The sequence below is a fragment of the Corvus brachyrhynchos genome, unplaced genomic scaffold (assembly GCF_000691975.1).
Source record: "Corvus brachyrhynchos isolate BGI_N302 unplaced genomic scaffold, ASM69197v1 scaffold103, whole genome shotgun sequence".
NCBI lineage: Eukaryota > Metazoa > Chordata > Aves > Passeriformes > Corvidae > Corvus > Corvus brachyrhynchos.
In genome coordinates, this window is record NW_008237436.1 from 55,552 (window position 1) to 83,493 (window position 27,942).

Genomic DNA, 27,942 nt, shown 5'->3' on the forward strand with positions numbered 1-27,942 from the left:
CACAGCAGCCTCACCACAAGAGTGTAAAAACATGGCAATAACTATGGCGTCTACAAAACCAGTGAAACCTCTCAAATATCAGCTGCTTTATTTTCTTCTAAATTTCACCATGTAATTGTCCATACACAAAAAATTTCCAAAGCCTACCTTGATTACTTTTATAATATCTCGAGGGCCAATAATTTCAGGATCAAACTGGATGTGAGCTTTGCTAGTCGCAAGTGCAACTGAGGCAGAGAATATGCCATTTGTTCTCATGAGTTTGGATTCAATATTGTGAACACAAGAAGCACAAGTCATCCCTGTAATCTAAATAAAACACAGTTTTGAGTCATTAGCAATCCCCCACATTCACCCAATATTTGTAGGTGTACTTGAGACAAGGCCTCAGCCTAAAGGTTTTACATAACTATCCACTTTTATTATAAAACTGTGCAGACAGCAGATCTAGTCACAGCTATGTATTTGTATGGCAGCACTCACACATGCTATTAACTGTAAAAGTCTAACTAATAGAGTTCCATCAACACCTACATCAACATTGCCAAAGCCAAACTCTGCATGTGTAACTTCATCTCGCTTATGTAAATTTTCCTGTGGCTTCAACAAGGCATGTTCCCACTTCGTGATCTATTAACAGAGCAGCAGACTGTTGTTATCTGTCTTGCAGTAAGTATTTGTCAGAGAATAAAAATTAGTATTTGAGGAATCCATCCTTCATATAAACAATTTACTAATTTTACTGATTTTACCCAAAGATCCTTGACCTCTATACAAAGCCCTTAACATTAGCAGTACATATTTGTTGACACATTCTCAGTTACCCAGAGTCTGTACTCAAGTGCCTTAAGAGAAAAAAACCCTTCTGTTTCATTTCTGCTTTCTAAGAAGAGTCTAATCTGTACATAGAACTATCACTTCTTATTTCAGTGCTTTTGGATAGGTTCTTCTAAGCCAAGTTGATTCTGTCATTTCAGCAATTATGAAAAAAACAGCATCACCAGCCAGAACTGAGCTGCTGAAGCTACAACTGCTCAAGCAAAGGTATTTGCAAGAAAATGAGTCTTCCAGACCTGACTTTTCCAAAACCAACATATAATTTCAAATACACATGACTTACAAGAAGCTCCACCTGCCCTTCTGTTTCTGCATTATCTTCCATGACAGTAGCTTCAAAACCCAGATTCTGGATCAGCTGTGCTATTTCAAGAGGCTGTATGAGTTCTGGCTTGTATTTTATCTCTGCTTTACCTGCCATCAGTGCTACCAACACTGAAACAATTCCTGCAGTGGCAATAACAAAAATATTAGATAATGTAGCTCCCTTGAGGGAAACAAAAATAAAATATTACAAGTGACTCTCACTAAGGACTGTAACGACTTAGAGACATTATAAGCCTACTGATTTCTCTCTGCCTCCTTCTAGTGTTGTTCCCTAGTCACAACAGCAAAGTTTGTACAGAGACACAGCCACACTGAGTTTTCCTTTAGCAATGAGAGGAATTGCAAGATTTACACATGGAAGGAGGTGAGTTTTGCTATGATCTAATGAAACAAAAAGGATGTTTGGAAGCAATCTTTACACCCATAGCTGCAAGATCTACCCTAGACTCTTGTCGTTTGGAACGAGCCACACAGCACAACGCTAGACCTTTTTATTTTCCTGCTCTCCACCCCTCCTTATATTTTAATAAATAAAAACCCCACAGAAATCTACATTTAGAATTGAAAAGCAAAACATAAAAATCACAAGACAAAAAAATAAAATTGTTTTGAAGACCTAATGCATTTTTTAATTTTTAAATCAAGGCAGTGAGACCATCACTGGGAGAGTGGGGACACAGAAATCAATAAGCAAAACCTCCCAAAGGCATGCTGATACAAATGAAACCAGACATTGCTAAGGCTCATCTGTTAATCTTCTGTATGGCCAGAGGAAAGGCAGCCCCAGCCTGCAGACTTCTAGACTAGTAAACACCACTGTGCCTAAGCTTACTCTGGCAGTGGAGCCATACATCTGTTTGTACCTGCTTGTGCAAATATGCCCTGAAGGGTAAGTTTCACATCACAAACATGCCAGAGGTCTCAACGGCTCTGGACGAGATGGATGGCTTTGTAAACCAACAAGGCCCTGAAAACTAAATGAGAACCATTTCTCTGTTCTTGTCTTCAGACTGATTTGAATTTTTTATCACATTACAACAAATTATTGTTGCAAGTATGTTCATCAAGTTTGTCCACCAGTGCAATAGGACAGTTGAACAGTGGCATAGTTACATTAGCACTAAGAAAGAGCATTAAGTCTATTTAACTTCCAGATGCTGTATGGCAGCCTCTTCCATTAATCTCATAGAATGCCTTTTCCATCCCATTGTCCCTTATAGACTCATTATAGGAATCTTAAATTTATTACCATCTTCTTTCTGCAAATTTCTTTCAATGGTAGACACACACGATGCACAGGTCATGCCTGTGATTTGTAAAACACACTTTTCTTCTGTGGCTCCACTGAGCCTGTTTGACCCATCAAGGTGAGGACTGTCTGGAAGAGCATCTGAGGCACAGCCTTGGTGAGGAGGCTCTGGAGCTCCAGGTTTCACGGCAGCTTTGCTGGCATCAGGCTGGCACCTGTGTTCTCCAGTAGCAGTATCTTGAATAAATGCACAATACACTAAACAAACACTATTTACAGTGTGATTGGATGATGCAGAAGTACAAACAAGTCATATTTATCAACCACACAAACCCTCATTGTTGTTTGGACAGTGACATGATAACCGTGGTCTCCACATGGAAGTAATATAGGTTGTTACTATGCTTATAAAAATACACATTCACCAGTACAACTTGCATGACCATTTAACTCTACAGAACTAGTTTTCCACTTTCAGATGGCAAATGATTCCCTGCAATTTCAATGCCTAGAGCTGACAGCTACCTCCACTTGATAAAGATATATTGGTATCTAAAAGGTCCTTATCCAGCACAGAGAATGTAGTCCAGTCATATCCATTCTGTCATTGTTGCCATCTATGCAGAACTCATATCACTTCATCTCAACAAGGAAAACAACAAGTTTCTCAACAGGTTTGTCTTTATGGCACAGTATTCATGGTGCAAGTACTGCAAAATGAGTATTGGAAGCACCCAGGAGACCTGAACACAAACAGGCCTCTTGCAAACATTTTTACCCTTGTGCCAAATACTGAACAGACACACAACTCAAGCTGTGTTCCCAAACTACCTCCCTTGGGCAGAGGTTTGTGTAAAGGAGCAGGAGTTGCTTTTGAACATGTTAAACACAGGGGGTTCCCTCCTCTTCCACAGATGTATTGGAAGGTCTCCTACCAACAAATTATAAACTAAACAAATCATAATTAAATGCCACATACAGGCCCCTCCTCATTTGTAGTAGTACCACAGATTCAGAGGGATTGGAACCATGAGAGAAGTGAATAGGATGTGGTTTTCTGTGATCAAACTGCTTAATTTCAGGTAAACCACATCAGTCTTTCAAAGCTGATACATTTAGTTGAAGCAGGTAAAAATCGCCACATTAGAAATTTGCTAGAGAGGAGATTGTGCATCAAAACTTTTTAAACATTGAGCACATGTGCAAAATGCACACACTGCTGCAGCTGACATGTAAAAGCAGGTGTTTCCACCAAAGAGTACCTGCATTTTGCCACTTACCTTGCCTAAAGCGAGGTTTAGTGAAGTAAGGCAGGTAAAAATACCTGAGAAATAAAGTTCAAAGGCTAAAGATGCTAAAAAGAGGTTTTAACTAAGTAAAAAGTGGTTTTAAATGAAAGACATTTCATTAAGTTTGTAGGTTTTATTACTCTGGAATATACATGAAAACATTTGGTTTGATAGATCTACTTACAGCAGCCTGTAGACATAGGAAGAAACCTACTTCAGGGGGTAAGGGGATGAGCTATTTCAAAGACTTCGCACCTCAGACCTTTTAGCTTCATAATGTAACTCAGCTCTTACACCCACTGCTGCAGTTATTAAGGGCCAAAACAAGGTGCTCTACAGCTGAAACCTCTCTCCCTTGCTAAGCAAGGTCAGATCAGGCCAGACATTCAGAAGAGGCAATGTCAATGTGATGCTTTAAGAGTTTCTCTCCAGAAAGGAGTCTCAGTGCAGATGTTGCATGACCCAGCTTGGCATGCTACCCACAGAAGAAAAAACAGTTACCTGTCAGTACAGAGGCATCAAATCCCATGTCTTCTATGGCAGCTCTTAACTCTTCTCCACTCGTGACAGCTGGATCATAGTGTATGGTCCCAGTACTGCCAGCTAGAGAAACTGCTACATGCTGCACTCCTTGTCTCTGTGATATGGCCCCTTCTATGGACTGTACACAAGAATTGCAGGTCATGCCATCAATCTTAATAACAGCCGTAAGTGTCGTGCCTTGCGGTGGCTGTCTGATGAGATCGTATGTGAAAGCACCTGAGGGAGATGCTGCTTTGCCTGCTTCTGAACCATTATGGAGGGTTACTTTAAAGTTTCCAGGTGGAAGGGATTCAATAGCTTGCTGCAAAGCTGACAGGGTGATGAAATCTGGGGTATACTGTACCACAGCACATTTATGCTCCAAAGACACTTTAATACTTTTTATGCCAGGAAGATCTGATATATTTCCTTCGATGTTTCTGATACAGGACTTGCAGTGCATGCCTTCTATCTGTAAAGTCACTGTAGCTGTGCTACCCACCTCGGTAACCAGTGGATCCAGCCCATCACTCTTGAGACTTGCAGGTGTCTCCCTAGGGTTTGCATTCTGCAAGCGCTGGAGATCAAGGGCACCCAGCTTCAAAGGGGCTGATTTGCTTTTAATGGTGCAGTCATACCCCAGGTCACTGATGTGTCTCTTGAGGTCATCAGGCTGAATGATGTAAGGATGGTAAGCAACAATTGCTTCTTGGTTATCAAGTGACACCTTGATTTTTGCTACACCGTGTAGTTTCCTAATCTTTCCTTCAATGCTGGTGACACAGGACTGGCATGTCATGCCTTCTACCCGAAGCTTAACTACTGCTTCTTTCAAGCTTGGCAAATTTACAGTCGCTGTTGTCAACTTATCTTCTGCTATGTTGGCATCAAAGCCCATATCCAGAATTTCCTGGCAAATCTGTTCAGGACTTATTTCCGACTGCAGATACTTGATAACAGCATGGTTCTGTTCAAGGGAGACTTTAATTCTCAAAATGCCCTTCACCTTGGAAATTTGGCCTTCTATCGACTGCACACATGATTGGCAAGTCATTCCCACAATGTTGACTACCACACTGTGCTCTGGGGAAGGTGGAGAGGGCATGGTTTCAGAGCTCTCCTCATAGCCCATGTTGTCAAAAGCAAAATTATGTTTCATTGTAGGCTTCAGCTCACAATCAGGAGGAGAATCAGTGTTGGACAAAGCCTAAGGAGAAAAAGTAAAAATTAATGCATGTATCTTCAGCCCTGTAAAAGCAACAACAGTCTGCATATGCTCTCAAGCACATTTTAGAAGTGCTCTCAAGTCAGTCTATATGGCCAAAACCCTTTACAAGCCTTTATGAGGTTACAACCCTTTTAACCCTTTACAACATTATTTTACACTTGGAATGTATTACCAGCGAGTTATGCCCATGATGATGAATCAGGTTTCTGACAGGTCTCTTGAGCGTCAATTTAGAAAATACTGACTAGGGATATAAAAGCAGAATTGACTCAATATTCCTACCCCAACTAAGTAATTTAAAACTTGAGTTCTCTGCAGCCACAGGACACTTCCATCACACAGCCTGGGCTGCTCTTCAGAGCACACTCTCACTGGCACAATGGGTCACAGTAGAGAGTGTGCTGACTGCCTCTCCAAAAGACCATAAACTGGTCCAGTTTGGCCAACATGCTACTTCTCAGGAGGAGTGCAAACCAAACCAAAGAAAACCAAAAAGCCCAAGAAAACAGAATCATTACTCTTCCAGAAGCCTGAAACAAGTTGGTGCAGGGAGGGTCAGCTGCATGACACTTGAAGAGCTATATGCATGCACACAAAGGCCTGGGCTCTCTGCATTTAATATACAGACCTTTTACCTTGTGTCTTGGGGTGACTTTATGATGTGTATCCCCTACCGCCTGCTCTATGCCCAGACACGAGTCCTGTGCCTTTTCTGTAGCTTTAAGGCAGACCTTTAAGGGGGGGGAAGCCGGTGGAATTCCTCCGGCGCTGTGTTCAAAAACAGAGATAAGCTTGCTGGCTTCTGCTCCGGCTGCTCAACTCAGCTCGGCTCTCTGCAGCAGGGAAGGGAGTGATATTTTCCCACTTTCTAGCTAGCTTTTTGTTCGTTAGCTAAAGCAGGGAGTTTTCGTGAAACTTCGGTTTCTTCTCCTTCTCTTTTAGACCGTTCAACAACACCAAAACATCAGCCAGGAGACCTTACACCTCGGCCCGGAGGGGCTCAAGTCGACCCAGCTCCGAAGAGGAGAAAGCCACACTCACCGAAAGGACTCTGAAATTTACCAGGTTCTCTCCACAGCGAGAGGTTTTATTATTTAGCATTATTCTTTCACTTGCCTGCGTACATTGTGTTTGTTAAATAAATAGCGGGTTTTTTCCCTTTTTCACTTTCCTCCGATGAATTTTCTTTCCGAACCTGGTGGGGGAGGGGCAGCTGAAACCTGCCTTCTATCAGAGCGGACGTTCCTCCCAGAGCATTTCCCTTAATTTGTCTAAAATCGGGACACCTTGAAATCTGTACCTTACCAAGGCCTTGGAAGACACAGAACTACAAACAGATATTTTCACTGTCGTTTAATTTTATTTACCTACTTGTGAGTCACCTAAGAAGGACTGTAAATTGTGCTACAGTAACTCAGTGATTTGATCCAACACTGGTTTTCAGGATGGCCAGTAATGAAATAGGCCAGCCAGAAGTAAACTATCTCTGTCAGATCGTGGGCTCTGCAATACCAGAACTCTACAGCTGAATGCACTCAATTCAATTGAAAATGAAATATTTAAAAAAAAAAGCACCAATGCTTATCAAGCACAAGTATTGAGAGCACAGACTCGTCTCCAATTGCTGGAGCCATGTGATGAGGAAGATTGAAAAGGGCAGGTACAAGTCCTAGATTGTCAGATTTCATGGAAAGAACATGAAAATTCACGTCCATGGTTAAGGGCAACTTTGAATACTAAAGATCTAGATGAAAGCCACTAGGATAAATCTATTCTCTTGCCTGCAAAGCCTTGGGCTCTCTGGCATTCAGTAAAACGTCCGATGCTGGGCATTACTGCAGGGAGAGCCTGGAGAAGGGGCCACTGGATCAGGGTCAGTACTGCAGATCCTGTTCCTATGACCCACAAGAAAACTCCTTTCTCAATACCACAGCATGGATGAGAAGCATTTAGGCTGCTTAGTAACACTAGACTGCATCCAGTTCATTTGATGCAGTATTCAAAATTCATTAACTTGATTTTGTTTCACGCTTAGACAGCTTGGGAATAATGAGGTCTGGGGTCACAACCAAACCAGCAAAAATTTAAGACAAGAAATTTGCTTTCAGCCTTTTCCATACTGTAATTGTTAGAACAGGAGGAGGAATGAGCAAGTTCAACTCTTCAGGATTATGATGCAGCACCTCAACTATCCTGACAGCAAACTCTCCCTCCTGCTCTCTCCCTTTCTGCTTGGCCTCATGACTGCACTCCAGGGATGCTGGGAAAGAAGAGTCACAGGAATATTTTAGTTCCAGCATCCTCTTTTGCCTTCTCCTCCCACAGGCCTGGCAGCACCCAGGACACTGCTCTCCTTGAACTTCCCTTTCCAGAAGTTAGTGAAATCCCCAACATACACGGAAATGTGCCATAAGCTCCTCCTTTCAAAACAAAGCATTAACAGTTAATCAGACTTTCCTGCAAAGGTGGTTCTCTGTTTAAGCACCACACAAAGACAACCAAGACACTCCCATTCTTGTGTCTTCGTTATTGTGACTTCCCATAATTTGAAATAATATCCTGGCCTTGTGTGTGGGAAAAAAACCATGTGAAAACAGTCTCTCAACCACCGCATTTCAAATGTGGCCTAAACTCAAACTTATTGTATTCTGCCTCAAGAACTGTTATGTGAATATTGTCCCTCATCTGCTCTTCCCTGTCCCCAGTCCCCCAAGGACACTGCTCACAGTGGCCTGCTCTTATCACAAACACCCAGTGAAATCTGTGTGACAGTTACAGAAGCTCACCCTGTGTGTACTTAGGCTCACAGGACAAAGGCATTTGCCTTCTGCATCCTTTGGTGAAACAGGCAAGATGAGCATCCTCCACTCTCTGCTTCACTGCCTGTCTGGCCGCCACTTGCAGATGAAACTCAGGAACCATTGCAGGCCTTATGTCCTCCAGTGTGTTCCCTCCACCCCCATGCTCACTGTCTCAGTTTTCCTAGGTACCCCATGATATAAAAGCAATTCAAATTAATCGTGTAAAAAGATTAGAGGGTATTTCTCATTATCCAGTCTTTTGAAAAACATAAAAGCAAGGACTGATTCTGCTATTTTAATGCACTGTAAGCCACAGAAACTTCAAAACTTGGCCACTGCTTTATGTTTTGCATAAAAAGCTATCCCAACATTCAGAAGAATTGGCAAAAATTTTTTGTTTGTTACTTGTCAAAACCAGATGTTTGTGCTCTGTAGGAGAAAAATCTTTGCACACAAATTTTTAAACGACAAGGAAAAAATAGAGGGGATGTGGATATAAGAAAACTAAAAAGCTTCTTTCCTTTAAAAAAACCTTCTTTCCTTTAAAAAAACCCCACCAAAAACACACAAGTGCCAAAACATTGAAGAATCTTCCCCCAAAACCAAGAAATATGCACAGGCACAAATAAAATATTTACAAAGCCTTTAGTATTGTTTTTAACAGCTTCAAAAAAACCCACAAACAGAAGAGGCACAAATACATCTATGTGTGTATTTGCAAGAAGAGTGCTTCTACACCAGACTAGAGGAAAACAGCAGATTCATGTAAGGACACGCAGATGAGGCATACAGAAATGTGACCATAGTTCTCCTCAGGCATGTGCTGGGTTTCAGAAAAGGGTTTCCTGATACCAGCCAACATCCACATATAAAATGGAATCTATGAGGCTGTATAGTAATTCAGAGGCACCATCTGCAAGAGGATCAGAGAAGCAATCACCACCAAAAATGCCAAAGAAGGTGCTTGGAAGTCTCAGGCTTGTTTCTGCCTAGAGAGAAATATGAACGAAATAATGGAAATGCATCTGACTCTACATCCAGAAGGGAATGTCTGAAAGAACTGGCCATAGTTACTCTTTTGTCTCTCACACCAAAGGAGAATGGGTGACATTTAAGGGCAGGTGTACACCAAGTCTGTTTGCTCTACCAGTCTCATGCATATTTTTACAGTATCTGTGTAAAGAATATGTAAATAATTGCACATGAAATGATGACAATTCTTTTCCTCCTTTGTTCTGCAAGTAAAAGTTGGAACTGAAAGCACATAGCAGACCGAGGCTCTAGTCTGAAAGCTAAGAATCTTGACACAAAGTAGTTATGAAGCTCATATGAACAATTAAAAAAAAAAGATAGAAGAAATTTGAAAAATTATTGACACAGAAGCCGTAGTAGATGGAGAGAGCTTTAAAGAAAGCACCAGAGCTGGCTGGAAAACACTTGCATCTACAGGACACAGCTCTGAACCAGACCCAAGATGAGTAGCAAATGTGCAGGAGCATGGAACCTGAAGCACATGTCCAGTATGAGGATTTCAAAGCAAAAAACAAGGCATGAAGAACAACCCTTGATGTCCCAGACAGGAGCTGTAGCACTCATGCCTGTCCTGGGGCAAAGCAGGGCTTGGGAACAGCTGGAAGAGGCAGATGCTCATACTCTACTTTCTGACTGTCTCCAGCCAGCAGGACGAAGATCATCCAACAGGAATATGCCCTGGGGCTGGACTAACTGTTTGCAAAAGCATGGAGGTGGAGCAGGGCAGGGAGATTCTGCTGGATGGGAAGCACCAAGTCTTGAGCCCTTGGCATACAGCTCTTGGCATCATAGTATCCAGAGCTCATGACAGGTCCATTGGGAAAGGCAGTCCTCTCCCATGGTCTGTATGGCTGGTGGGGCAAACCCACTCCAATGAGGGCTGCCCTCAGAGGCCTAGCATCATGCTGACCCATGGTCCCCCAAAACAGGCTCCTTCTTTTGGATACTCCCATTCAGATATGCAAAGGCTGAGAGTTCAAGCAGTGAAGGTGTTGGGGAAGATGAAACAGGAAAGCCTTATAAATATGATTGCCTGACAAAAGATTTTGGGAATATGAAAACTATAAGCAACATCGAAATGAAAGCCACCTTTGAATTACCAAGTCTTAGTTACTGAACAACTGGAAAACAATGGTATGGCCGACTGAAGGTAATCCCCTCTTGATTGAACAATACCCTCTGCTTGCAGGCAGGTCCAAGGGTCAGAGCAGACCCTACTAGCTCAGCAGAAGGGGTCCAAAGAGTAGTTTTTAGAAGTTAAGATGTAACACTCTATGGTAATATAAGAACTCTTATAGGCTGTATGTAAATAATATAGGATTTGTATCTTGTATTAGATTGGTTAGTGACAATTAGAATATTCAGTACAGAAGATGATTTATTGTATTGTAACCAGGACTTCAGACACTCTTACTCACACTCTTACTACACTCTCTTACTACTTCTTCACTCTCATTCCTCTCGCTCTCTCTCTCTCTTTACTTACCCGCTTACTCTCTTGCTCTCCTGGGCCTGCTCCGAGCTGAGTCTGGCAGCTCTAAGCAGTGCCCCTGTACCCACGCCCTTTGCAATAAACCGCATGTTCCAAGATCTGACTTCAGAGATCTCTCGTCTCCGTCCGTCCCGACCGTCTGACCCCCACCAAAGCTCCCACAGAAGGGACACATAATAAATGTGAGAAAAACAACTGAACTTAGAAAAAACCCAAAGACAAGGAAACCACAGCACTGGGTAAGACACACACACACGCACACATGGTGACCCATGTCTTGAGAATGGATGCAACACCATGGCTGTGAACTCAACAAGGTTTGTGCCCTCCTTGGCTTCACGGCCCAGCCACCAGCCACCCCTGGCTGAGTCCCCATGCTGCCTCCATTGCTGTGTTTCATGGTCACATTGTGGGGTGGCTTGTCACCAGGAAAGCCATCCTTCTACCCATTTCCCTTTCCCAAGGGAAATGCAAGAGGTGCAGCCACCTCCAAATGCCAGTATAACACTCTTGGCCTCTGAAGCACAAGGCTGAGGTTGTGACAGATGCACTCCACAACTCCCTGAGCATCATGCACACCGAGATCCAGCACAGCACTGCCCCTCTCTGCTCGTCCAAGAAGGCTCTCCCCCCTTGGCTGGTACTGCTCTCCTGCCCTCCTTTGCCTGGCCTGCAGGGATGGCAACTTTCACATCCTGAAACTCAAGCACCAGACTCCTCAGGGTGATGCCACGCCATCAACCAGGGAGGAGATGGGGGCCAGCCCACTCAGCACCTCCCCTCTGCCTCTCCCTGCCTGCTCATCCACAAACGCTGGAGCTCACTTAACCTCTCATCCACGATGTCCAGAAGTTTGGGGCTGCTCTTTTCCCTGCACCTCTGTGGGTTGAAATCAGTTATTGCCCTCTTACCTTTGAGCACACAACTGCCGAAGAATTATCTTATCTATGTTTTACCTTCCCTACTTCCTTCTTTCACAACCGCCTGATTCATGGCTTTGGATTGAGGCAGCAGCAGCACACACTGAAAAGCCACATACTAATAATTAAACGCTTCAGATGTTTCCCAGTTTATTATAGACAGACAGTGAACAACAAAATGAGGGCAGAGCAGCCACAAAAACATCAGAGGTCACGAGTCTTCGATTTTGTGCCTGTAACAGCAGCACTTCTGAGTAGACAGAAAATCAATCCTCTCCCTCCTTAACATTTTTCAGTACATCTCATTAGAGCATATTGTTTAAATGTATTAGATCTTAACTGGTTGTTCTTTCTCCCTCTTCTCCCAAACTAAAATTAACAAATGTCAGTAGCTACTATATTCAGTACCTACTTATAACACAATTTGTTATTTTTCAAACAGTTCCTGAGTCTTAAACGAGGGAAAAAACACCTTCTAAACCTGAATATCAAGATTCAATGAGAATATTACTACCAAGCAGCCTTTATGGAGTTTCTGTTTCCAAAATACTAAGTTGATTATACTAATGCTTCTGCCAAGGGACTGCTATTCCTCATCTGGGATCAGGTTTCTCTAATAGTACAGATGATGGGAAAAGGTTTAGGCAGTTGCAGCCAGTCTTACTGAAATGACACCTACACTGTAGTCAACAAACCTCAGAGACCTTAGCAGGCACTTTTAAATTAAAGGGAACTGTATAAACCACATTTGGTTTATGGGAAAGGGGAAAGGCTTGCTGTAAATGAAATGTCTTTATAATTTAGAATTAAAACAAGGCAAACCTCTTTGTGATGTTCTTCATAGCAACATATATACCTCAGTGAACTGAATACAGAGAAGAGATCCTTTGGTAGAACAAAATCATTTATGTCAGGATTGTTTTCTAGCAAACATTTATAATACAAGAAGTAACTCAAGGCAAAAAAAGCCTTGAGGTATATTTGGTCTCTTCTGGCTGTTATTTCATTCCAGTTTGACACTATTTCAGCCATTCTAAGCATACATAGTTTCAAAGAACATGAAAACACAGAATCACAGAATATTCTGAGTCAGAAGGGACCCACAAGGATCAAGTCCAAATCTTCAGCAAATACCTCATGCAGGAATCAAACCTACAACCTTGGCATTATTAGCGCCATGCTCCAACCAACTGAGTTTTGTTCTGAGAGTTTCTTTTCCTTAAATATTCACAATATTCACTGATCCAAACTACATTACTGCAATGTACATACATTTTAAACAGCAAAAACTCTTTTAAAATAATAAACCTCACCCTGTTTCTATGAGCATTGATCTAAGTCTCTTCACCACAGCAGTTAATCTCCAAAAATACCACAGTTATATACAACACTGAACTTAAAAAAAAGTTGCCACAGATGTATTTATCAAGAACTTCACTAGCACCCACTTAGTAGATATAAATAAACTACTTACCTACAATAAGGACCTTTTAATGTTTCTGCAATTTCTGTTATTTCGGAGAACAAACTAGTATGAGCTTCTGTCAAACTACTCAAGCAATTGCAGTTCAAAAGGAGAAATACTATTATGTTTCCTTCCTAAGAATCACCACTCTGTATTATTAGAGGTGGAGCTGAAACAATGCTCATTAGGTTCTATGGCACAAGTCATCATTAACATCTCGTTTCAAGGATTATTTTCAGAGGATCTCCAGAGGACTTTGCATTTGTACTGCTTGTTATGGGGCTGGCATCCATGCTGGGGATTGAGACAATTTAGATAAAGAAGGTTTAACCTCCTTTAATATACAACCCATGTCCAATATGCTTTGTTTTAAATTCACCAGTTCAGAAACACCACTTCCCTCCCAACATGCACACACACACCCCCACACCCCTCCACACACCAGCTCACTGACCTGTCTTTCAACTGTATTGACTTCTGTCATTCCCATGGAGTAACTCTGCGGAAGTTCCTCTTCTTTCTGCAAGTTACTGCTTGTTTTTACCAGCGATGCTGTCTTGGACTTTTCACCAATAATCAGTAGTTCAGGCACATCACGAGCTGCCTGCTGCTTACGAATAGACACCAGGGATATGTTTCTGTCGTTTAAAGTAGCTAAGTAGGACAGTTCCCTTTTCATTTTATTGTCCAGTTTTCTCTCCATTATTTTTCTGGACTTTAAATACTGCAACGCCAAACAAAAGTTTTACAGGAACAGTTATTTGGTGTCCTGTAAGCCACGCTTCTTTCAGCTACATTTACAGAAGCTTGAAGAGTTCTGTCCGTCTAATCCATGTGCTCATTAGGCATTCATCACAAAATCCCAGATGGAACCTGTGATCCTTATGTAGGCTGCTTGCTGCACTCAGCTACCTGCTCTCCCTGCCAGTTTAAATGTTTCCCACCAATTGGCATCCCTCGTGCTTTCCAAACTGCGTTCGGCACTGCTGATCTCTGCACACGGCGTTGCAGCAGGCTCAGCCAAGGCTGTCTTTCACAAGCTACTCAAACATGACCTGTGTGCAGCAGCCAGCGCGTAACCAGCCCACACAGACAGGCATTAGCTCCTTGTGGCCATGTGCACAATCACAGCTCCTACACAGGGAAAATGCTGTTCTGTTTCCTTCTATAAAATTACCGGGGTTTTCTTGGATAAAATGAAGTCCCTTCTAACACTGACAACATGTCCACAATTACCTAATTAGATAAGGCTCCTAGACCAAAGGTCTTTCACTCATTCAGGGCACAAGAACATTCATTCTTGGTTTCAAGAGGGAAAACAAAAGAGTGAGTACAATATTTATACTTTCTAAAATGTGCCTCTTTACCATCAGCAAGCTTTACTAAAAACCAATGAACCAAACAAAATTAAATGAGCAATTAGTGCCAGAAAGGAAGAAAGTAAGATACATTCTCCTTAAATTCTCTGGGCAACAACAGGAACATCTACTTCAGACAGCCATACACACAACAGGTACCACCACTTGCCTGCCTTGAGCCAATATATTTCTCTGGGATTGCCCACAGCAAATTCACAGCACTGTGCTAACACAGTAAGTGGGATCTCCTGTTCCCAAGTCCACAGCAGTGCAGTCCACTTCTGAAGGCACCGCTGAACAGGGCCATGCATTTATAAAATTTATAAAGTATAATAGATGTATCAGCAATTTCCACCCTCCCTGGGTGCGCAGTGATATCACTGCACATGCAAGCCTTAAAATAATTGGTTTAAATTTAATCAGAATCTCTTGGACTTGTAGGAAAAAGTAACACATTTACTCCCATGCAGAGGTCAGCACACAGGGTCAAAATCTCAGCATATCTCTGTCACGTCACAAAAACCTGAGGGATCAATGACAGACACTCCACCTGACAAAATAATTAGTATAATATTTATACTTTCTAAAATGTGCCTCTATACCATCAGCTAGCTTTACTAAAAACCAATGACAGGACAAATTCAGATTCTTCTTCCTTCCAACGGCAGAGGTACACCCCGCACACCCGTGTCACATAGAGAGTGGTCCAAAAAGCCACCATGCAGGACATTAGTATCCTAGCTTGTCTCCCTGTCATAACTTCCCCAATACTATGGATTCTCAATTCTTGGGAAAAGAAGGTCTTCTGCCAGAGAAGCGAAACTCCAAATACTGCTGCACCACTGTTTTGTATCATTGTCGTAATATAAAAAACCAGTGATAATAGTAAACTTTTTTAAGGGGTTATTTTGAAAACATTTTGAGAAATGGTTCTTCTAAAGAGAATTACTACAAAGAGTAATGTATCTGTGTTCATTCTACATTTATCAGTGAAACCAGTTGGAACAACATCTGACTTCAGTTCGAACATTTTACTGAAAAAGAAAATTGTGTTAAAGGTGAAATAATTTCAGGAATTACTGATTTTAACTGATTTTGAAATGAGCAATTGAAAATCATATAATTTGACTTACATGAAAAATTTCAGCACAATGTGTTTAAATACCAAGCTACATCTACTACATACTAAATACATATATAAAGTTAAAAACTAATATTTGTCCTTCTAAAACAAAACAGGCCTCTCATCCCAAATCAAAGATATTCAGACATTCCAAATAATGGCAATTTCAAATTCTAGATTTTCTTGGGGAACTGGAATTCCAGTTTCTGGCCATCAATAAAGCATATATTTGATCCAGTCATCTCTGACAGTATCTTTACTATTAAAAATATCCCAAGCCCCATTTCAGGTTCACCAGAAAAGCTCAACTTAGACTGACAGAATAACAAGATGTTGAGTATCTTCTCTCCTATTCCCCTCCTTTTTTCCCCCCCACAGCTTCTGAGCAACCCTAAGGTAAAAATCTGTTTGTTTCTAACAGCAATGGAGAGAAATTCTTTCTTAGTGTCCCACAGTCCTTTGCCTTCAGCAGAGTCCTGAATACTGATCTGGAGATAGAGAAAAAACACGTGAAGTTGTGCTTTGAGCACATTCACCTTTCAAGGTATTTAACCACATTAAAAAGAATTATTTGGCTGGGGGAAAAAAGTTTGCTATAGTTCTTCAGATGAAAGGAACATAAGATATATTTTAACCACTTTCAGTACCTAGTTTAGCTGTGGGCTGGAGCAGAGCGATGGCAAATGAAACCTGTGCCACTGATAGAGTCTCCAGCAGCTCTTGGAGAAGAGACACCATTCACAAAGCAGAAACCACTAAGCATCTTTTAAAGCTAAGTAATTCCTATTTACATTAATACATGAGACTGAAAGCTCAGAGGTCCTGCCCCACATCAATCACTGCACAACTCTCTTATGGTTCAGGAGACACTTCAGGAAGGGATCCAATACTGGCACCTCAAGGCTGGCAGTGTCTCCCAGAGAAGTAAGGCAAATGCTTGGAATTAACCTCTGTGATTGCTGCTGCACTCCAACAGACTGCTACTGGTTTCCAAAATATTTTCTCCATTCTATCTCAATTAATTGCCCCTTTAGAGACTAAGCTAATTGTGTCAGCTGCAAACTGAGGGTAAGCATTTTACTTAAGGCTGAAATAGGAAAGGCAATGTTGCCCTTCTCATCTGATACCAATACCACTCTGGTTTAAGGCAAGATTTTGCAGAGCTTAGGATGTTCACCCGGAGGAATCACTCTGGCTTGGTAGCACGGAATTCAGATGGCAAATAGAAGACATGCCTGCTGCCTTCACAGCTTTCTGCTAGTGTCCAGCAACGGTGTTTGCATTTTCATGTCAGAAAACACAGGACATTCCAAGAAAATTAAATCCCTTTGATTTAAAGGCTCAGAACTGATAAAACATGTGTTTTCCCCTTTATATTACCTGCATTATCAGATTACATGATAAACACACAAGAACAGTGTGTTCTCACATAAATTTTGTTTCCCAGGTGCATTCATCCTTGGCTTTACAGGATATCCTGGCCTGCGTTTAATCCCTCTGGTTCTATGCCCAAAGAAAGCATCTTAAATACTCTTAACAATGCCTTGGAAGATGAGATGCTTGAAGGAAAAAAATGTGGATCTGGAGGTTAGGGGATCTTATTTCTTTTATCTGTGTGGGGAGAAAAAATGAAAAACAAAGTTCAGCAAGAAGGAGCACATGAGTTTGCTATAGTTCACCAGGAACAAAGTGTCTGCATACCTTAGGAGCAGAAACACTGGAGGAGCTTGGTGTATCACCCTAAGAGAGGCATGAAACAAAGGGTGCAGCAGCACGGAGGTGTTGTGGTCATGCCCTGTTTAAAACAGTGCAGCTAACGGGAACTAAGCCCCAGGAATGACCCAAATGGTGAGCAAAAGCTGAACTTTGCTTCACTAACTCAAAAATACATATTACTTCTCATGCCTCTGCACATGCTAACAGACTAAAACCTGTACATGCTTTACATGTACGACCGAAGTCTCTCAAACTACACTTAAACATGAAATGACATCAACTTTAACATTTCCCTTTTTCCCCTCCCTCAAAGAAAACAATACAGATATAGCTTAAGTGGGGCAGGAGGCTAAAGGAGACTCCACCTTTGTGAATGCCTATGAAGTAGGACTTGAACACTTAGCTATACTGAATGCTTCTTTGGGAAATTTAGAAATCAAGCTTGTATTTGTGATTGTACTTTAGCCCTATAGAGCCATCTGGCAATTTAATGTCTTTGTCACCAGCTGTATTATTAATATTTTGTGTATTCACTCATGCTTCTCAGATGGTGTATTTATCACCAGCAATCCAGTAACTATCTGCATTTCTGTTGCTCCATAAATGACACTACCTTGTACTTGGCTGTGAGAGTTACTGAATGCCACCAGACTTCAGATGTGGCTGTGAAAGTTCATTGGGCACAACCAGACTTACAGTGAATGTTTGTGCATCTGTAACCGTGGTGCTTCTTACTGAGCACACCTGGACTTGCAGTGCCACATTGGCTCTGCATTTCTGATGCTTAGATCTGAATGGGCTATCACTCAGCTGTCCCAAGTCCCTGTGATACCTGAGATCCAGATGGAACAAAAGGGGGGTTATTTTGTGCCAAATCTCCTTCCTCTTAACACATCAGAAAAGTTAGCCTTACTCTTAAGGCAGCAACCTCTCAGACAGACAAGAGGAATCAGTTCAGATATGTGCACTTCATGTCAGTGCCAAGAGGGATGTATTGGTGTTAATATATCACTCTAGAAATCCAGTCTTGCCTTTGGATGTTAATCATTTTCCTACTCTCCTCTTCAGACATCATTTTAAGCCACCAAAATACAATCATACAGTCATCCCAAAACACAGTCATACAATCATCACAAGAATACAATGAGGCATACAAACAATGATACAAGGCTAAACCACAAGTCATTTCATATTTCACAATATTTTGAGTTATTCCTAATTTGTCTTCAGGATGTAGTCGGCTAAAATGTTTGAATTCCTCCGCTCCCCAGTCATAGCAAAGTTAGATTGTATTTGGTTTTAACATATATAAGGCAACTGCAGGAAACGGAGCATTGAGTTAAAAAAAAAAAAGAAGTTGGGGGGGGAAGTAAAGTATTGCAAAACTCATAGTAATATCACGAACAACAGTGCTGGCAACTCACAGGTATCAACAAATTGTTTAAACATTGCTTGAGAGGGAATGTGTGAAACACCCAGCCCTTGTGTGAAACCTCTGTCAGGCCTCTGTCAGGGCCCTCTTTAAGCTAAAAGAGGAGCAGTTAGTAAAGGTATCCACTTTTTCTTCAAACAAATCCCTGCGCTTGCCCCACAATCATTTTTCAGTCCTACTAAGCAACTCAAGCCTCACATTCCCCCCATGAATCAATCAATTGCAGCTGAAAGTTCACGGGAAGCATGGTCATGTTCATGGTACTTAACTGTGTCCTTTATTCTCCTAACTGACATACTTCTTACCCAACACAAAAGAAAAAGGCCATACTTCATTTGTATTGAAGAAGCAACAAAACTCTCTCTTCACCTACATTGGCACATAGTTTTGAGCCACAAAATCAGAAAGAACTCTTTGGCCACAGTCATAAGAAAACTGTCAGCAACCAGATACACAAGTGTTTCTATAGCATTAATGGTATAGATATTGCTTTTAACAGATGAAGAAGCATGATCATTATTTCTTACATTATAAGGAAAAAAGGAAATCTGAAATACAGGGAAACAAATTCCTACCTGCTGTGATTAAAATTGCATAAGAGTTGATGACCTCATTTCAAATCAAATCAGTTCAGACTTTGGCTTCAGTTTTTCAGGAAGCAGACTCAATCTTCTCCAAATATTTAAAAAAGGTTTGTTTGCTCGAAACCAGCAAAACTGAACGAAGTACCTTGTTTGTAACAGGGCCCCAAAATGTGTACTGATTCTTTTCATTCCACAGCTTTTGGTATGATCGCAAATTGTGTGGACTTGGTACTTTGCCTGCTTTTAGTAGTGTTGGTTTCATTATGATAATTTCTGTTATCTGTTCATACTGCAGAAATTTGTTTTCAAGAGCCTGGAAACTACCAGGCTGATCTTATTATCTCACAAAAAGGCACACCTTTTGGGTCAGGGTTTAAGTGCAAAGAACAATTGCAATCTGCATGAATTAATTTGAGTCAAGATTTCCACTAATGCTTATGCACCAAGTAGTTTAAGAAGGCTGGCAGAACTTGTCAGGCAGCGCCACAACAAAACCAGTATTTTTACTTCTGTGTTTCCAACTTAATTTTCTGATCTTGTCCATGATTTACTCTTGCTCGGAGCTGGTTTTGTCTTGTGAAGTTTGTGCAAAAGCTTTTTAGAATTCCATGCGGAGAAAAGGGACCTGCATTTTTCCCATTTTAACAGCAATATTTCAAATACAGCTTGAGAATAAGTAATATTACAAAAGTAACTATTTTAAAAGGCTAATTTGAGAAAACAAAGAGCTATTACTTGTGAACTAACATTTAATATCCACATTTAGAAATAAGAAATAGTAAAAGTGTTACTTCCACTTTTATTTTGTAAACTTCTCAGTATTTGTTGTAGCATTTTAAAAATATCTCTTACACTTGCTTTGATTATATGAAGTGATAAGTCTTTGAATTGTGATTTAAGTAAATGAGAGGACTGATTTTTTAAATTTTTTCCCCAAAGTAAGCAGCCATTCACCCTGTAGCAGGCAAACTTATAGCAGACCCCAAGATGCCCTGCCAAATCTGCAATTAAGTTTTCCCCTATACAGATGTAAGCCTATGTCTTAAGTGACCTCCATATAAAGTAGATACCCTCGAAACTGTCCCCAACAGTAGAGTCCACACGATTTACACTTACTATTAGTTCCTTCCCAGTACTTGTTTCAAAATACTCTTGTGCTCACATTTGACATACAGAAACAAAGATTTCGCTTTGATGAGGCACCTGAGACTACGTAAATAGCATAAATCACATCATACTTGTAAAGTGTACCAAAAAAAGAAAAACCAAAAAAAGAAAAAGAAAAAAGAAAGAAAAAGGAAAGAAGAAAAAAAAAAAACCACCAAAAACAAGACAGAAACTGATAATTCTCATTTAAGCTTGTATTTCAGGTTCTATGGCCAGTCGACTTCTCAGCCTCTGAATTCAAGAAAAAAAAAACCAAAACAGGTTCTTGTGTTTGCATTACAGATGCCATATCTAAAATACAAACATACTGCCTTTGTTAGGGCAGGCTAGATATGTAAAGGCAAGACCAAATTCAGTTTATCTTAACAGTTATTTCTGTCTATGTCAGACTGGCAGGAACCACCTACATACACAAAGAGAGGAGTTTCCAGAAACTCCCAAATCCCTAAATAAGCTTGAAAGCTGCACTCCTCACCACAGCTGGGCTCCTCCAACATAGTGCCTTGAGCAAAGTCCTGTCTGCTTTCTCAGCGATCCAGGCAAAACTCTGCCTGGGAAGAAGGGTTTCCACTTTTTGTTTGGGTCTTTTACTTCTTGTTTCCCTCTCCCTGTGGAATGGTTGCAGTTACTGGGTAGAAAAAGGCAAGATGGTGTCAGAGCCCTCTCTGTGGCCTCACTCTTGCAGAGAGCACAATCTCTCAGGTGACCCTGTGTCACAGGGCTCAGGCACAGCCCTGCCAGGCTGGCATGAGGGCCCTTCTCACCTGCCTTCCACCTCTTGCCCTTTTGGACTGTGCCACGTGCTGCCAAGACAAGACCACTGTCCTTCCACAAGCAAACAAGCCAGAGCACTGCTCACACACCTCTGACCTCAGCATCACCGCACTCATGGTGGGGCTGAAGGGACACGAGGGGCAGCAGCCGGGGCCTCCCCAAATACAGTGCTGCCCTTAGGTGCATTTTTCTTCTCAATTTAGAGAGGGAAGAAGATTTTCCAGCTCTCTGGCTGACCCACTCTGCCCCAGTAGGCAAGAAGTGAGGAGGGGAACCCCTGATGAGAACATGGAATAAAGGCTTTTCTGTTTCCAGTTGTCAGAGATCAAAACTGTAACGTATTTGAGCTGCTGTTCAGCTAACTTGCATTTCTACAAAAGTCCTGTCAATTATTTGCTATCCAGGGCTAAGAACTATATAACAGTGCCCTGTCCACATCTATTATCTCACATAACCTTACATTAACTCTCAGGCAAGAGCCAAAGGCATGGAGCTGCCAGTTTCTATCAGTGCAAAAAAACATACTTCAAGTGACCATGAAAATAAGTAGAACTTGCCTGTATAGAGCCATACTGATTCACTGAAGAGACTTATAGAAATGAAGAAGAGAAATAAAAAATAAAAATGAAAATATATTTGCTGTCATTGTTTTTTTTATTTTATGTTCATTTGGGTTTTTTCTGCTGGAATACCTGATAATAACTCCCTATTGAATAATGTAACACTGGCAGCCTACAATAATTGGTAAGAATTCAGGTACAAATGTCAGAACTAAAGCAACAGTCAGGGATGAAAGTATCAACACAGGAAACTGCTACAAATTTTTTGTAATCTCTTCCATGCAAACAGTTGCTTTGAAAAACATCTAAGGGAAATGGCAATACAGAGTAAACCTCTTTCTGTTTACAAGTATTTTTATCTGAAATATTTAACACCTGGATTGAAATATAGTTAAAATCCTGGTTTCAAATGCAGACATTGTCTTGGGCTGTTTCCTATGCCATGCACACTGGCTCATCATGATTCAAACTCACTGTAAAAACAGCATTCATTTATTGCATGAGGACACAGAGGAAACTGGAGACATCTGACTTCTAAAGAAACAGTTCCTGGGAGCCTGAAGTTGTGAGAAAAGGAAAACACAAAAAAGCTTTCTAACTCTGAAATTGAGTTTATTCAGCTCTCAGTAATACTCTCATTTCCAGAGGTCACATCAGTCTGTTCTCTAGGCAAAGAATGTTTCTTCCAAGGACACATTTAGTCAAAACCAATGCATAAAAGAAGGTACCAACCCTGAGAGTTGCTGAGCAACCTTCTGAGATTTATTAACTGCCCTCAGTTCCTGGAAAGCATAGATGTTAGCCATGGAAATTCAAGCTCAATTCATTTATCATTCCCTCCTGGTACCTCTGCCTATTGAAAGAAAAAGTAGTGCAGCAGGGAACTACTTTTAAGCAGCCTCGGTTCACCCCTGAAAGAGAATCTTTGATTGAATCTACTTCATGGGAAAATCACCAACCTTTCAAGCTTTCTTCATCCTTGGAATAGAAATAAGTCAGAGGAGGTGATGAGGCACAGTACCCACATCTCATGCCTGGACTAGCCAAACAGTCTCCTCCAACTCCCTTCTGTCCTGCTCTGCAGGCAGTTTCTGGCTCCTTTCTCTTTCCTAATCAGTGCCAAGGAGCCAGACTCGAGCACAGAATGCAAATCCTGCTTTGTCCTGGCTCCATGTGAAACAACTTGGATTTTCATCTGAATAGAACTCTTCCTTGCTTCCTAAAACAGGCAGAGAGGTGGGCACAAACACATGTGGCAAAATGCACGTTGAACAAGTCAGTGCAGTGAACAAGTTTTGTGAATCCTTTAAAGTTTGAAAATGGAAGCAGCTCACTCAGTAAAAAAATCACAGTCAAGTTTTATATCTCCCTGAGGAGTTTCATAGTTGATTTAAGCAGGTGTTAAGGTATGACTGTAAAAGAGGTGGTCCTTCATGATCCCCTTCATGTCCTAATTAGGTGCAGATGGCCACAAATATATTACTATCCGCATAAAGGAAAATAAAAAGCAAAAAGGGTTTGGGTCTGTGATAGCAAAATGGTCCCTAGCTCTTCAAGAATTCCAAACTTCCACCTGAAAAAGCTGGGACTTAAGATGAGTCCCCATGTTATTTTGCAAGCTCAGTGATGTTATCATTAGGGGTACATCATTTGCCATCTCATTTCTGCCGGTGCTTGAGGTTGCTTGAAAACATTTCCTTCAGCCACCCTAAAAAATGGCAGATGTTTAGATTCCATGGGAGTTTAAAACACTGTCAAAATCTACAGGAACCAGTTTGTTTTCCTCCGTGGTCCTTGCCCAACTGAGACAATTTGTGTGAAAATAATCTTCTGTTAATCAAAAGATATGGGTTCAACCTTCATAAATTGCCTGGTGATATAAATAAACGTGCTTTATAGGCTCTCCTGCAAAAATTATTTGTAGATCCAAGTTGTTTAATTCTTCATTGCTTCTGCCAAAAAAAAGCAGGGCAGCTTTTGCTCACAGATACGTGGTGTGAACACCTATGCCGTAGAACATGTAACTCAGAATTAAAGATGACAGTGGAAAAGAAATTACTAGAATTGCTTATATTTAGCAACTTCAATATTAAAAGATATCAGTAAAAATAACCCTATAGTGTTTTTCCTATCAATGCCATAATTTATTGCCAATGCTTGGGTTTTGCTTCACAAATATTTAGCACAGAACTGGTGCAACTTTATTTCTGCCTCCTGTTACAATGCAATGAAGAGTAAATGTACTGTAATGTTCAACAGCCTATCACAAGACACATACAAAAGTGAAAAAACTTACTGTGTATATGAACGATCTGAGATTCCATCCACTAAAAACGGTCCCAGGCATTCTGGTAGCTCAGACAGCAGCCCTGAACAAGAGACTTGGTGCTACACAGTGAATATTTCTGAAAGAAAGTAACTAACTGTAGAAGAAACTATAACAGACCACATGACTGTCATATGAATATCCTTACACAATATTAATCCAGTTTCTTTCTATTAATACTTGCCAGTGGTTTTATCTTACTAAGTTATTCATATGAGGGGTACTCAGCAAGAATGAGAGTTACAAAAATATACTTTAAAACTGTCTCAAATGCCTTGCAGGCTTGGGGAGAACACACAGTGAGTGGATTCTATTTATTCTAAATATTTTTCACTTTAGAAAGCCCATTTTCTTTAGAGTAAGGAGCTTAATAAGGAAAGCAATTAAAACAGGACAAAAAATGCTTACAGAGGCAACAGAAGATTAAAAACTTGGTACATCTTTGGGAAGGTGAAAACAAAATTGACTTCATAACAAGCCTAGTTTACTTCTGCTGGCATGTCAGCCTTGTGGAATTTTTACAGACAAGGTTATGAATTGCATTCTCACTGCTGGAGTGGGAACACCACAGAGAGCTCATCACTGGTCCTGCTAAAGTTCTTGACAGTACCCTAAATGCATGCATGCAATATCCTCTGCTACATATGCATGAAGGTGGGTAAGTTGCTAAGTGTCGATGACTCAATTAGCCTGCGTTGGCCATTCACACATTAAAGGTAAGCTTTGCAGTCTGCAAGTCTGTCAGCAGCACAGTTTTCATACTGCTCACATCAGCAGCTGAATAGCCTGTGATTAATGAAAAGATAACAGAAGAACTTTGGAAGTATTAATACATCTGGTTTTAATTACCACTAGAGGGACTAAAAAAAAAAAAATAAAACAACTAAGATGATTAAGAGCGTGGGACAATTCTTCTGTGAGGAAAGCCTGAGGGAACTGGGACTGTTGAGGCCTTGAAAAGGCTCAGAGGGATCTCATCAATGTGTGAAGGGAGGGTGCAAAGAGGAGCTAGGCTCTTTTCACTGGGGTCCAGTGGCAGGACCAGAGGCAATGGGCACAAACTGAAACATGCAAAGTTCCCTCTGAACATCAGGAAACACTTCTTCACCGTGAGGGTGACCAAGCACCGGCACAGGTTACACAGGGAGGTTGTGCAGTGTCCATCCTTGGAGGTATTCAAAACTCATCTGGACTAAGTCCTGGACAATCTGCTCTAGGTACTCACTTTGGCCAGGGGGGCTGGAGAAGATTACCTCCAGACGTCACAGAATCATAGAAAGGTTTTGGTTGGAAGGGACATTAAAGATCATTTACTTCCAACCCTTCTACTGTGGTCAAGGTTGCTACCCACTAGATCAGGTTGCTCAGGGCCCCATCCAACCTGGCCTTGAACACTGCCAGGGATGAGGAATCCAGAACTTCTCTAGGTAGCCTGTTGCAGTACCTCACCACCCTCACCATAAAGAATTCCTCCCTAACGTGTAATCTGAATCGCTCCTCTTTTAATTTTAAACTGTTGCCCCTTGTCCTATCACTACCTGTCCATGTAAAAAGCCACCCTCCCTCTTTTTATAAGCCCTCTTTAAGTGCTGGAAGGCTGCAATGAGGTCTCCCTGGAGCCTTCTTTTCTTCAGACTCAACACTCTTAGCCTGCCTTCATAGGAGAGATGTTCCAGCTCTCTGACCATCTTCATGGCCCTCCACTGGACTTGCTCCAACGGGTCCATGTCTCTTCTGTGTTGAAGACACCAGAGCTGGATGCAGAACTCCAGGTAGGGTCTCACCAGAGAGAGTGGCAGAATTCCCTCCCTCGCTCTGCTGGCCACACTATTTTTGATGCTGCTCAGGATGCTGTTGGCCTTCTGGACTGCAATTGCACATTGCCAGCTCCTGCCCAGCTTTTTGTCCATGAGAACTGCATAAGCCCTTCTCTGCAGGGCTTCTCTCAATGAGTTCTTCCACTCTGTACTCATGTGTGGGATTGCCCCAAGCCAGCTACAGCACCTAGACATTGAGCCATTGACCACAACTCTCTGGCTGCATCCATCCAACCAATTCCTCCCCAGCTCAGACATTCTGTGATTCTGTGAACTATAAATTATTAGAGCTGAGAAAACTATTTGATATTCCCCCCATCATGCAGATTGTTCCCTAAACAAGCAAGTGAAACTCAAAAGCCAGATATGTAGGTGTGTCCCTCATTAATTAGTCCTCTTGCTTCCAGGAACTCTCCACCATTATTACTTAAGTCTCATCTTAATTAAGCTGTGACTTGTGGTCCTTCAGCTTCTTAAAGACTTGGTCTAAGATTCATACCTTCCAAGGGAGTGACTAAGGACTCCTTTTCAAGTCAGTGGGGAGAAACATAAATTTCATCATCTAAAATAGTCTGGACTTCCTGTTCCCTAGAATAACTTGCCTCCTCTCTGAACTCAGGCAATAATCTTCAAATGTTGAGAAAAGAAAGGTGTGTTGAGTTGAGAGATGTAAATCCAGCAGAGATCTATTCTGTAAACATTCCACATGCTTTTAAGGCAACAGCTCTGTCAGGGAAGAGGCAAAAGACTGAGGGAGAGAAACCAATGCCTGTTGCACCCTCCTTATGAGAGCTGTTGGTTCAGAAATGAGATGTTAGGCCATGTTTTCTGGACCTCCCACAGACCTCTTCCAATTTACCTTTTGGAAAGGTCCTGTTTAAAGAAACAAGGTTTGAAATTCCCTCAAATTTTGGACAGCCTCAATTCTGCAAGAGGCTGAAGAATGAGTTATCTGGATCGAACTTCGCATATAAAGCATTTTATTATTTTAAAATTGAGTATGTGGTGGGGAGAAAAGAAACATGTAGCAATGTGACAGGAGATCAGAAATGTTTTGGATTGTTCTGTCAAAGTCTCTCCTGATCTAGAGAGTCTGATACTTTCACTAAACGCTTCCCAGGACCCCGGAGAGCAGGATGAGTTCCTTAAGTTGTTCCAAGGAAGACATTTTAGGTATATGAAGTCTTGACGTGGACTGACACATCATTAGTAAGATTTTGAAAAAAACAGCACCATTCAGTCTTACTGCTACACTGACCCTCTGGTCTGTGCCTATACTCTGCAATCAAGACAAAGCAGGGGAAGAAGTGTATCAGCTAAAGATAACCTCCAGTGGAAATGGACCCCATGATCATGTTCCTGGGATCCTTTTGGAGACCGTGCCAGGCGCAGGCTGTGTTTGACACTCTGCCCTCGGCCTCACAACATCAACCTGCACACAGTCGCAGGCAGCTCCCTCTCGATAGTGAGGAATTCACTGACAAGCAGGAGATCACGGCAGGGCTGCAAGCCAGGATATCGAGGCCCTTCCTCTCCTGGCTAGCGAGAAGGGCCAGCATTTACATAGGCAAAACTTGGGGGAGTGTGGGATGCAGAAGAAACCCCGTGTTCCCGGGAGGCCTCCGCCTCCTCACAGTACCCCCCCTTCCATCCTGCCCGCGGAACCCGAGGACATCACTTGAGGAGGATGCAGGGCAATTCAAGGAGCAGCACGGGTTATGTCTGACTAAGCTGTGCCAGTGCTGTGCTGCTGTCCACTCTCCTCTGACATCTCTGGGAAAAACGCTTCCGAGCAGCGGCACAGTCCCCTCCACAACCTACTGCACTGCCTCCTTTCACGGGAGTACGGGTTCTGTGTTTGCTGGGTGGGGTGAGGGCGAGGAGGAGGCGGGGAAGGAGGCGGGAAGGGGCTGAAGGAGGAGG

General features: G+C 41.8%; 2 protein-coding genes across 6 annotated transcripts in view; one reads left to right on the forward strand and one right to left on the reverse strand.

Moving 5' to 3' along the window:
- Positions 1-24,288, reverse strand: part of ATP7B (ATPase copper transporting beta) — a 43,556-nt gene extending 19,268 nt beyond the window's left edge. The window contains exons 1-5 of one of the 5 annotated variants that reach the window (XM_017731263.1): positions 24,173-24,288; positions 4,204-5,431; positions 2,414-2,671; positions 1,121-1,284; positions 148-309 (exon numbers count right to left, since the gene is read on the reverse strand). In XM_017731263.1, the coding sequence (XP_017586752.1) occupies positions 148-309; positions 1,121-1,284; positions 2,414-2,671; positions 4,204-5,431; positions 24,173-24,223 (1,863 nt within the window). In that variant the 5' untranslated portion in view covers positions 24,224-24,288. Of the gene's footprint in view, positions 1-147; positions 310-1,120; positions 1,285-2,413; positions 2,672-4,203; positions 5,432-13,171; positions 13,314-13,616; positions 14,145-24,172 lie in introns of those variants that run through there. The other 4 variants (XM_017731261.1, XM_017731262.1, XM_017731264.1 and 1 more) reach the window with 4 other exon arrangements.
- A 3,069-nt stretch (positions 24,289-27,357) lies between these two features.
- ALG11 (ALG11, alpha-1,2-mannosyltransferase) overlaps positions 27,358-27,942 on the forward strand; it is a 5,609-nt gene continuing 5,024 nt past the window's right edge. The window contains exon 1 of the mRNA XM_017731253.1: positions 27,358-27,484. Within this exon, the coding sequence (XP_017586742.1) occupies positions 27,358-27,484 (127 nt within the window). The remainder of the gene's footprint in view (positions 27,485-27,942) is intronic.